At 39.1% G+C, this 12,464-nt stretch overlaps 1 protein-coding gene across 5 annotated transcripts in view; it reads right to left on the reverse strand.

The window, feature by feature from the left end:
- ATP11A (ATPase phospholipid transporting 11A) overlaps positions 1-12,464 on the reverse strand; it is a 222,842-nt gene that overhangs the window by 73,845 nt on the left and 136,533 nt on the right. For all 5 annotated transcript variants that reach the window (XR_010319085.1, XM_010594013.3, XM_010594015.3 and 2 more), the window contains exons 6-9: positions 5,495-5,623; positions 3,050-3,153; positions 2,891-2,941; positions 585-649 (exon numbers count right to left, since the gene is read on the reverse strand). Coding sequence is in view for 4 of the 5 variants with exons in the window: in XM_010594013.3 (XP_010592315.1) it covers positions 585-649; positions 2,891-2,941; positions 3,050-3,153; positions 5,495-5,623 (349 nt within the window). In the remaining variant the exon portion in view is untranslated. The remainder of the gene's footprint in view (positions 1-584; positions 650-2,890; positions 2,942-3,049; positions 3,154-5,494; positions 5,624-12,464) is intronic.

Consider the following 12,464-nt stretch of genomic DNA (forward strand, 5'->3'; position numbering starts at 1 on the left):
ATACTTCACACATTCCATGTTCCGATTATTAATGGATGCTTGCATCTGTTTCTTCTCATTTTGATTTGTGCCACATCAGCAAAGGAAGGTCCCAAAAGCTTGACTCCATCCAATTCATTAAGGTCAAGTCTACTTTGAGGAGGCAGCTCTTTCCCAGTTGTCTTTTGAGTGCCTTCCAACCTGGGAGGCTCACCTTCCAGCAGTATATCAATGTTATACTTCTATTCGTAAGGTTTTCACTGGCTAATTCTTTTCAGAAGTAGACTGCTGGGTCCTTCTTCCTAGTCTGTCTTAGTCTGGAAGCTCAGATGAAACCTGTCCGCCATGGGTGACCCTGCTGGTATTTGAATACTGGTGGCATAGCTTCCAGCATCACAGCAACACACAAGCCCCCACAGTACGACAAACTGACAGATGTATCGGGGACTAAATTTCCTTAGTAAGACAAAATTGTTACTGCCACAAAGTCTATAGTACCTCAAAGAACAAAGAGATGCTCTCATGATGCCATTGTGGATATTAACTTTGCTTAATGTATCCTTAATTTTAGTTATTATAATTATTTCACTAATTAAAACATTTACCAAAGATTTTCTCAGTGTTCTTTAGCGTGGCTCCTCTAAGAAGCAGGTTTTCTGATCCTAATGGCCTGAAAAGATAATCAGTAAAAGAGAAATAATAAGCAAAATTCAAATTTACAAATTTTGCTATTGACAACATTGTAATGATTTCTCTGGAGGGCAGAAAGAATTAAAATTATTTGCTAACATTTGGTTTTTTACTTTATCAGGGTAGTTAATTTCCTATTGCCATGGAGAGGGCCCAGTGAATGTCATAATGAGGAAATACACACAGTGTACTGGGTCAGTACAGCTCAGACCTGCATCTAAATGAAGAAAAGGAAGCGTGGAGCCCACTCAAAGGATGAGTGATACCCTGTGATATACACAGGCTGACACGTATCTCCTAGGGCTGGCAGACAGTTTCAACCTCCATTTGCGTGGCTGACACTCACTCGGAATGAAGCCCTGGGGCAGCACATGTATTGTCTGGTTGTGTTATAAGTATTGTCAGCTTCTGTTAGGAACACACTCATGATAACTCATGTCTTAAGTATTCATGAAAACAAACAAATCTTTTAAAAAGTATCTCTCAGAAGTCTAAAAATAATTTATTTTATAAAGTACTTTGCTTCTAGTTTGGGCAGGAGGAAGAACAAATATCACTCTGAGTGGACTGAGAACTTGGACGCCTAATTCAAAACTGTCCAAACCATGAATTTATAAACAGTAAAAAAAAAAAAAAAAAAACCGCAAATATTGAAAGACTGTTAAATAGTATGAATACTTAGGAAGCTAAATAACTGTTAGTGCTGAGACACAAAATCATTAGTAATGATCTTGCCAAGGTGTTCAGCAATAAACTTCTGAACACAAGCCATGAAAAGCCTTTCATGTTGACTTTTTCAGGTTCATCGCATTGGCAATATGAATAAACCTAAATCTATTTACTCTTTCAAATACCGATTAATTCTCACAACACTATTTCTCCAGAGTAACTAGGAATTTACCTTTGGAATAAATACGTATGTAGCAAAGAAGAGAAAACCCTGGTGGCATAGTGGTTAAGTGCTATGGCTGCTAACCAAAGGGTCGGCAGTTCAAATCCACCAAGTGCTCCTTGGAAACTCTAGGGGGCAGTTCTATTCTGTCCTGTAGGGTCGCTATGAGTCGGAAACGACTCGACGGCAGTGGGCTTTAGTAAAGAACAAGACACTGCCTCCATGACTTCTGAAAAGCACCTACTAGTTTGCTGATGGATAATGATGATAATAAACCTGCTGGCTAAGAAGTGCACAAAGTATCTCCCTATAGCAAGTAATTTCAGGAGTCTTACAAAGAGGTAACACCCAGGGATTTATATTTCAGAACCTGTTTATTTTGCAATAATTTTCCATAGAGTTTATTTCTACTTATGGGTGAATGTTTTGTTTACTACATCAGGATATTAACAATTTGGAGGCTCTTTAAATTGGAACAAAAATAATTTCTGTAATGTGTGGATTTTATGGAAAAGTACTAACTTCAAAACCTACTTAAAATCCACTTCCTAAAATGTACAACTCAAATATTTTATTAGCAAACATGCCAAGAGGATCTTGAAATTAATGTCCAGATAAAATATCTATAGGCCTGGGAAAGCGCAGACCCAGCTTACGGACTCAGAAATCTAAATTATGAGCCATCCTGCATCGATGACTGGTTTCCAGGTTCTACTCTATCACAGTCACAGAGTCGGATACCTGATGGGTTGCTTTTTTCTTGTGGATTTACAGTGTGTATGACCAGCCATGAAATCCCCGTGATCAAACAAGCGAAAGCCCTGACCTGTGCTGGGAATCAGCCCTACATCCTCCTTACCTGGCAAAGGCTTCGTGCGTTCTTAGGTGGATGTGAGCCTAAAATATGTCCTTTGTGAGACATATTCTATTAAACCTGGAAAGTAATCTAGAGCCAAAAACTTGTTCCAGTAATAACTATGAGTACATTAATAAATTCTAATAAACGGCCTCCAAATTAAAAACACCTTCAGCATCATAGTTGAAGGTGTATTATTATTTACATCCTGAAAGGTATTTCTAATGGGAAGAAACTGTAGCATATGCCTTGTCTTGGAATCAACCTGTTAAAAGACACTCAACAGAATCTTGTGAGAGGAATTGTTCACGAATATCTGTTAACTCCAAAAAAACCAGAAAAAGTAGAATTACACTTTCAGAACCTAATAGGACCAATAAGAAAGAGCTCTTACTAATCGAGGAATTAATTTTTAATTTAATAACATAGATCAAAATGGCCAAAAACATTTAAAAGAAAGCACATCTCCTTACCTGACCACAGGGTCATTGAGATCGTTGTAAACATTTATACGACCAACAAACCTGACAACAAAAAAGGGGTGAAATTACTGAAAACATCAGTGTCAACGAAAGAGGCAGAAGGATACTTAGGGGCTAAAAAGATATCAAGGAATACGGGGTTCTGCTTACTTGTAGAGGTCCGGCTGAGGCTGCTCACACTCAATGGTAGCATGCAGCCCGTCTATATCCTCTTCAGTATGAAATCCCTTTGTGTCTTGAACTGCATAGTGAGTCTACAAATCGACAAGAAATGGAAACTCACAACCAAAATGATCAAAACAGACACAGCAGCTAGTGTCTTTCCTAGGACAGCACCAAGGTTTAATTTTCTGTGCATACAAATAAGCCCACTGACAACGACTAGTTCACTGTATTAAAGAAAACGTATAATAAAAAGTTTGTAGGTGTTAAAAAGTTATAGAAACATAAGGTACTACTGCGATTCGTATATTTATTACTGTGCCAGAAAATTCTAATTCTTCCATTCTCACCTAGTGTCCTCTCCTTTAAAACTAATATGGCAAATGGCAATAACTGGTAATTCTGTTTAAAAACTGGAGACTTCAAGTCTTCACAGTGAAGATGAGCAACTCGGAAACAAATTGAGGAGCTAAGATGCTCCTTTTTCATGTACTTAACACCCTCTGGTTTACAGAGAGCTACAGAGGCGTCACTTCATTCATTTTTCACAACTCTGCAACAAAGTGTCCACGTGGGTCATTGCCGCAGGCGTATAAGCTTTCTGCCTAACTGTTCCCTTGGCCCAGTGAGCATCAGAACCCCCTAGAGAGCCTGTGAAACACTGATTCCCGTGCCCAATCCCAGAGTTTCCGATACAGTAGGTCTGGGCGGGGCCCCAGAATGACATTTCTCAAGTTCCCAGTAATGCTGAAGCTGCTGGCCCAGGAGCACCTTTTGAGAACAGCTGGCCAGGACAGGATTTACACGCATGAACAGGTGGCCTTCACAGCTACACCTGCTTTGCCTACACGAGAGAGGAAAGAAAGCCTTGTGGACAAGGGCCTGGTGAAGAGGGAATGTATCTGCAAATCTCTTATCTTTCTCTCCTTGGGAAAATTTTCTAATTATACCTTAACAAAGATAAATTATTAATTATTAAAACCCTTAGAGATAGGTTTATCCATTTTACAGATGTGAAAACTCCAGGAGAGCTTAGAAAACATGCCCAAGGCCATATAAGCAGTAAATGGCCGATTCAGGATGCCAGCTGAGGTCTGCTGAACTTCATCCACTCTCCCACTCTACTTCTAAGAAAAGGGCTCATGTAGTTTCAGTCCCTCAAGCCAAGTCAAATGCACGAAAACAAAGTTAGAGAAAATTCAATGAAAATGCAAAGTGCAAATACACAAAATACCTGAAACAAACGACCATTCTAACATTTTTCAGTTCTGGAACAGCACAACTGCCACAACATTGTATGAGAAAGTGACACCCTCAGAGACTGAAGGTGTCTGTTTACAATGCTGTGACTCATGTCAGAGATATTCCTAATACAGGATGCAAGGCGAAAGGCACCCCCTGCCAGCCAAGTGAGTGTGAACGCTTGTTAAACCTCAGTGACTGGGGAAACTTAACCCTTCCCGCTCCGGGAGGCGCCACAGCAGCAGATTACAATAAACACAGGAATCACCCAGGGATTTCCATTTCCCCCAAAGTGCTGCTCCTTATAACCTGTTATGGCAAAATGGTAATTCTCTTGGGATACGTCTCCAGAGAAAATGCTACAGTAAATTCTGAGGTGGGGAAACCCTTGGGGCTTTTAGACAATGGTCTCATGAATTGCCCATAAAAGATCAGCATATCTTTAGGTGTTTTTGCAGTTTCCCTTTTCTACAGAAATTGCCTATATCCAAATGTTTTGCCTAAGCACTGTTTCAGGGTTGCATTTTTGGGAGTTAATGCCCTAGAAATGGTTGAAGAATCTGAGCAATGCTCACTTTCACAAACTCCTTGGAAATGTCTACATTTTTTAAAGTAATAAAAATTTAAAAATAATGTTTTATTATTTTATGACTGTTAATTAAAACTTTTATAGAATGAGCTGCCGGTACAGAATTCCATACTGAGTATAGGAAATTAATTATGATTCCAGAAAATACTTATTAAAATATTTATACTCACTGAGGTAACAGTCAGGCAAAATCTAGAATTGTGTGTGGCTTCTCTCGTAATTCTAGGCCAGTAAAGACATTAATTTTGTCTAGTAAATGAAAGCCTTCAAAACGCATTCATTCATTAAATCCACAATTTGGTACATCGGCTAAATAACGCAGGTTAATACTGAAGTTATTTCTATTAACATGATGGTTGTTTGTAACAGACATTGAAGGCAGAAAGCGTAAAGTGGGAAATAGGTAGAAGCAAAAATGAGGAAAAATTCTGGCCAGCCCAACTCCCTAATTTTTATTGTAACCATTGAAAACACGGCATTTTCAAACGTGATGTCCAGTTTATATGGTTACGCAAGCATACGATCCTACCTCCAATGCCAAAGACAAATTTTACGCCATTGTTCTGGAATTTCAAATAAATTATAAAATACAAAATAAATACTTTGTGACTCGACTCTCCATCTAAGCTGGCTGTTGTAACGTGGCATGTTCCATCGCCTCGGTTGCTGGAAAGGAAAATCAGGTCACAAGGAAAGGTCTCATTCTCCTTCACCATCACGATGTCACCAACCTACGAGACAGAACACGAAGAACAAGTAAACCAGGGCTCCGCCCGGTTCCATCAGGCTAGGATGCCTGCTGAGAATTTGTACTTCTAACAAGTTCTCAGGTGATGCTAAAGCTGCCGGTTAGGGTCCAATTCTGAGAACCACTAGGCAGCAGTGGTTCTCGAAATTGAGTATATGTAAGAATGACACAGTGGCTGCAACAATGGGCTCAGGCATAACAATGATTACAGGACAGGGGCGCAGGACCCGGCAGTGTTTCATTCTGTTGTGCATACGGTAGCTATGAGTCGGAACCAACCTGATGGCACCTAACAACGAGAATCACCTGGGGATCTTGATTCAGTATATTTGGGGTAGAAATGCAAATCCTCAGCAGGGCTTTGAATTGGAACGAACCGTCCGAAGCCCTGAATAAAACTAAAATTTTCATATCTATGAAATGGCTCATTCATTTTCTTGGGCTTTCTTCTTCCCTCATAATACTCTCAATTACATAACCCAGTCAACCATGATTAAGAAGTTTTCAAAGTCAGAACAAGCAGGGCTGGATTCAGAGGAAGAAATAAGGAAGGATGAAGGTGAATCCAGTTTACATAATTTATGAGTTTCCACGTTACTCTTGAATGGGACCTAAATGCTGTATTATTGTCGTCAGGTACTGTCAAGTTGGTTCCGACTCACAGCGACGCTATATACAACGCAACGAAACGCTGCTCGGTGCTGCACTACCCTCACAATCGTTATGATTCAACCCATTGTTGCAGCCTCTGTGTCAATCCATCTCCTTGAGAGGCTTCCTCTTTTTTGCTGACCCTCCACTTTACCAAGCATGATGTCTTCTTCCAGGGTCTGGTCCCTCCTCATAACATGTCCAAAGTATGTGAGATGAAGTCTCGCCATCCTTGTTTCTAAGGAGCATTCTGGCTGTCCTTTTCAAGACAGATTTGTTCATTCTTGTGGCAGTCCACTGTATATTCAATATTCTTCACCAACAACATAATTCAAAGGCTTCAATTCTTCTTTGGTCTTCCTTATTCATTGTCTAGCTTTCGTATGCATATGAGGTGACTGAAAATAACATGGCTTGGGTCAGGTGTACCTTAGTCTTCAAAGTGACATCTTTGCTTTTTAACACTTTAAAGAGGTCTTTTGCAGCCGATTTGCCCAATGCAATTAGTCATTTTATTTCTTGACTGCTGCTTCCATGGGCGTTGATTGTGAATCCAATTAAAATGAAATTCTTGACCTCTTCAATATTCCCCATTTATCATTTTGTTGCTTACTGGTCCAGTTGTGAGGATTTTTGTTTTCTTTATGTTGAGGTATAATCCATACTGAGGACTGCAGTCTTTGATCTTCATCAGTAAACGCTTCAAGTCTGCTTCACTTTCAGCAAACAAGGTTGTGTCATCTGCGTATTGTTAATGAATCTTCCTCCAATCCTGATGCCCTGTTATTCTTTTTATAGTCCAGTTTCTCAGATTATTTCCTCAGCATACAGATTGAATACATATGGTGAAAGGATACAACTGTGACAGATACCTTTCCTGACTTTAAACCACACAGTATCCCCTTGTTCTGTTTGAACAACTGCCACCTGGTCTAGTACAGGTTCCACGTGAGCACAATTAAGTTTTCCGGAATTCCCATTCTTCACAATGTTATTCATAATTTGTTACAATCCACACAGTAGAATGCCTTTGCATAGTCAATAAAACACAGGTGAATGTCTTTCTGGTATTCTCTGCTTTCAGCCAAGATTCGTCTAACACCAGCAATGATATCCCTTGTTCCACATCCTCGTCTGAACCCAGCTTACTGTTACCCTGTAGGCTCCAGAAAACACTGCTTGCTCGGTCTGTACTTACAGATCCACCAAGCTGCTTATTCACAGGACAGTATTTAGATGCTAATGCAGACCTGTAATAAGATCCTTTTTCAGATATTCCACTGAAACTAAGGAAACACAGGGATAGATTGCAAAGTACCAATTACACATTAGTGAAGTATCAAAGTACATTATTACTGAATATTTTTGCAGTGAAAACAGAAAACATCCATAACAAGATAATGGTACCTTTGATTCAGACCAAGCAAGAGGAGTTCAAGGTTTTATTAAAAGTGTTGAAATGGAAAGTTTTACTATAGGAAGGTTTTGATCTAAAAGTAGGTGTTTTATAAACACAGGTATTAAAGTACCAAGAACTACTAAATGACAAATTCAAGGCACTGCCCAGGCTAGTTGACTATGACTAAAAAAAAAAAAGTGGCAATTAAAAAAAAAACTGAAGTAAAAATGGATCACAGAATGTTCTGTCATGTAGATATTTTAATAAAACATAAACATCACAGTTTTATGTCTATATCATCATCAAGAGGGCATAAATGATACATTAGTCACTTTCTGTGAGGAAGGTATCTACATGACAGCTTATATATATCTTTTTTTCTCTGTGATTTTTGACTACGTACATCTGGAAAATAAATGAGCATCAGAAATCCACAAATGTTCCAGGTTTCAAAATACAGTGAAAAGCTACAGTAGTCAAAACAGTGTAGTACTGCTATAATGACAGACACATAGACCAATGGAATAGAACTGAGAGTCCAGAAGGAAACTCATGTATCTACGACCAACTGATTTTCAACAATGGTGCCAGGTCCATCCAATGGGGAAGCAATAGTCTCTTCAACAAATGGTGCTGAGAAAACTGAATTTTCACATACAAAAGAATGAAGTTGGACTCACACCTCATACCACATAGAAAAATTAACTCAAAATGGATCAAAGTACTAAATAAAGGAACTAAATCGATAAAACTCTTAGAACAAAACACTGGGGCAACGTTTTCAGACCTAGTTTTTGATGGATTCTTAGGTATAATACCAAAAACATGAACAAAAAAGATAAAACAGATAAATAGGACTTCAGCAATATTAAAAACTTCCGTACATCAAAAGACTCTATCAACAAAGTGAAGCGACAACCTACAGATTGGGAGAAAATATTTGGGAACCATATATCTGATAAGGGTTTAAGATTCACAATATATCAAAGAAGTCCTTTGACTCCAACAAAAAGACAAACAACCTAATCAAAATGGACAAAGGATTTGAATAGACATTTCACCAAAGAAGATATACAAATGGCCAATAAGCGTGTGAAAAGAAGCTCAGTGTCATTAGTCGTTAGGTAAATGCAAGTCAAAACCACAATGAGATACCACTTCACCTCCACTAGGATGGCTATTAGCAAAAAAAACACAAAAACATAAGTGTCGGTGGAGATCGTAGAAACTGGAACTCTCATCTGTTGCTGGTGGGACTGTAAAACAACGCAGCCACTGTGGAAAATATGGTGTCAATTCATCAAAAAGTTAAACATAGACATTATCATCACATGACCTAGCAATTCCATTCCTAGGTATATACCCAAAAGGACTGAAACAGGGACTCAGACCCGTACTTGTACACCAGTGTTCACTGCAACATTATTCACAATAACCAGAAGGTGGAAATAACCCAAATGTCCACCACCAGACAAATGGATTAATAAAACCTGGTATATAAATACAAGGGAATATTATACAGCCATAGTGAGAAATAGAGCTCTGATGTATCATACAACACGGATGAAACATGAGTGAAATAAGTCAGACACAAAATGATAAATATAGTATGGTCCCACTTACATGAAATATCTAGACTAGGCAAACGCACAGAGATCAAATTGCATTAGTGGTTACCAGGGGTGGGTCGGGGGGAGAGGTGGGAAGGTATTCCTTAAGAAGTACTGAGTTCCTGTTAAAGAAACCCGTTGCCATAAGTTGACTCCAAGTTCACAGTTATCCCCCACATGCTGGAGTAGAGCCGTGCAGCACAGGGCTTTCAGCGGCTCATTGTTTCAGAAGCAGATTGCCAGGGCTTTCTTCTCACGTGCCTCTGGGTGAACTCAGGTCTCCAAACTTTTGGTTAGCAGCTGAGAGCGTTAACCGCTTATCCCACCCAGGGACTCTGAATTCCTATGATAATTAAAAAAAAAATTGGAAATGGATACTGGCGATGGTTGCATAACACGATGAATTAATTAACGTCAATGAATTATTCATGTAAAAATGGTCGAAATGGCAGGTGTTTTGTTCTACATATTTCACCACAATAAAACCAGGACATCACCATGCTTCCATCTGTACTACAAATGGGTTTCTCTCTCATACTGCATCACATTCACAGTTCATCCAGAATTCCTGAGAACTGTAAAATTGGGGTTTCTCTCTCCAAACTCATCTATAGGTTTAATGAAATTCCTATCAAAATCCCAGCAGGATTTCTGGAGACAAAGACAAGCTTATTCTAATCCATGGAAAGGCCAAGGCCCTAGAATACATAAAACAATCTTGTTAACGAAGAACAAACAAAGTGGGAGGAATCACTCTGTCCAATGTTAAGATGCACTATAAAAACCCGTTGCCGTTGAGTGGATTCCGACTCTTAGAGACGTACTATTCAGCTCCATTAATCCAGGCAGTGCAGTGCTGCTGGAGGGATAGCAGAGATCAACGGAACAGAACGAAGACCCCAGAAACAGACCCACACAGACGTGCCCCACTGATTTTCCACAAAGGTGCTTTTTCAACAAATGGTGCTAGAGCAAATGACAAAAAATAAACTTTCACCTAAACTCATACCTTATAGAAAATTAACTCAAATGGATGATAAGCTTAAATGTAAAATGTGAGCTATAAACTGTTTAGAAAAACAAAATTGGACAAAACCTTTGGGATCTAGGGCTAGATAATGAGTTCTTAATCTTGACACCAAAGGCACAATCAAAAAAAGGAAAAGCTGATAAACTGGATGTCATCAAAAGTAAAAACTTTTGTTTCGAGAGATACCTTGTTAAGAGGATGAAAACACAAGCTATAACTGAAAGAAGATATCTGCAAATCACATATCTGAAAGGTACTGATAACATCTACAATATATCCCAAAACTCCACAGTAAGTTTAAGGATTTCACAAAATCCAATCAGATGCACTATTTCTAGAATCATTAATGAGGTAAATATTATATTGAGCTGAAAACCTGATTTTTCTTTGTGCATTTCTTTCTATTCATCATGGCTTATGTCCAGAATAGGTGAATCTGTAGAAACAATGCATATTTAGGGTTGCTGAGGGCTGTGGGGTGGTGGTGGACTGGAAGTGACAGCTAAAGGGTCAGGGTTTCCTGAGGTGAAGAAAATGTTCTAAAATGTATTGTGGTGACAGCTGCACAACTCTGTGACTATACTAAAATCTGTAAACGGTACTCTTCAAATAGGTGGATTATATGTTATGTGAATTATATCTCAATAAAGCTGTTACAGACACAAAACAAAAGCCACAGTAAAAAAACAAAAAACCCAAATAGTCCAATTAGAATATGGGCAAAAGACATGAAGAGTTATTTCACCAAAGAGGACACAGGTGACAAATAAGCACGTGAAAAGATTTTCAATGCCTCCAGTCATTATAGGAAATGCAAATGAAAACCACAGTGAGACACCATCACACAACTAACAAAACGTTCTTTGTTGCCGTCAAGTCGATTTCGAGGACTCGTGTGCAAAGCGGAACTGCTCCACAGGGTTTTCAAGCTGTGACCTTTTGGAAGCAGATCGCCAGGCCTATCTTCCAAGGTGCCTCTGGGTGGGTTTTAACTGCCAACCTTTCAACTAGTGGTGGAGTGCTTAACGGCATGTACCACCCAGGGAAACCAACCTATCAAAATACACAAACCAAAAGTCATACCCAATGCCGTCAAGCCAAGTCCGACTCAGAGCGCCCTAAGATAAAGACCAGGGACAACACCAAATGCTGGCCAGGGTGTGGATCACTCATACGTTGCTGGCGGGAATGTGAAATGGTACAGACACCCTAGAGAATGGTTTGGAAATTTCTTTTTAAAACTAAAAATGGATTTACCATACGATTCAGCAATTGAACTCCTGGGCTTTTATTCCAGAGAAACGAAAAGTATATTCACACAAGAACCTATACATAAATGTCCATAGCAGCTTTATTCATAATAATCCCAAAGTGGAAAATCCCTAAATGTCCTTCAACTGGCGAACTGTTACACTGTGGCACACCACACCATGCAATACCACTCAGTAAAAAAAAGGAACAAGGTATCAATATACACAACATGGATGGATCTCGAGGGAATGAGTTAGTGAAAAAAGCCAATCTCAAAAGGTTACATATTGTACAATTCCATTTATGTAATCACACTCTTAAAACCACAAAATCCTATAAATGGACAACAGATGGATGGCTGCCAGGGGTTAGGGACAGAGGTGGGGGGAGGAGAGGGAAAGGAGACAGATACAGTTACAAAAGGGCAACAGGAAGGGCCCTTGTGGGGATGGAACTCTTCCACACCTCGACTGTGGGGAGGATAAATCAACCTACCCATGTGATAAAATCACACAGAGTAAACACACACGTAGACACATAAATGAGTGCACGTAAAACTGATGATACCTGCACAACATTGATGGAGTGTGTCCATTACAGCTTCCTGGTTGTGATATTGTACCATTGTTTTACAAGACTGGAGATAAAGGGTATATGAGATGTACCTGTATTATTTCTTACAACTGTGTGGGAATCTACAACGATCTCAAAATGAAAAGTTTAATTAAAAAGGAAAAACAAAATAAAAGGTTACTTTTTTCAGACCCTCTAGCACCTTCTAAAGGAGAGTCATTATGGCTGATGAAACTTAGATGCCTAGAGTTGTTAGAAAAGCTTTCTCCTTTTTTTTTTCTTTTCTCACATAATAAATTAAAAATCCTCT

This window comes from Loxodonta africana, chromosome 23 (assembly GCF_030014295.1).
Source record: "Loxodonta africana isolate mLoxAfr1 chromosome 23, mLoxAfr1.hap2, whole genome shotgun sequence".
NCBI classification, from domain to species: Eukaryota; Metazoa; Chordata; class Mammalia; order Proboscidea; family Elephantidae; genus Loxodonta; species Loxodonta africana.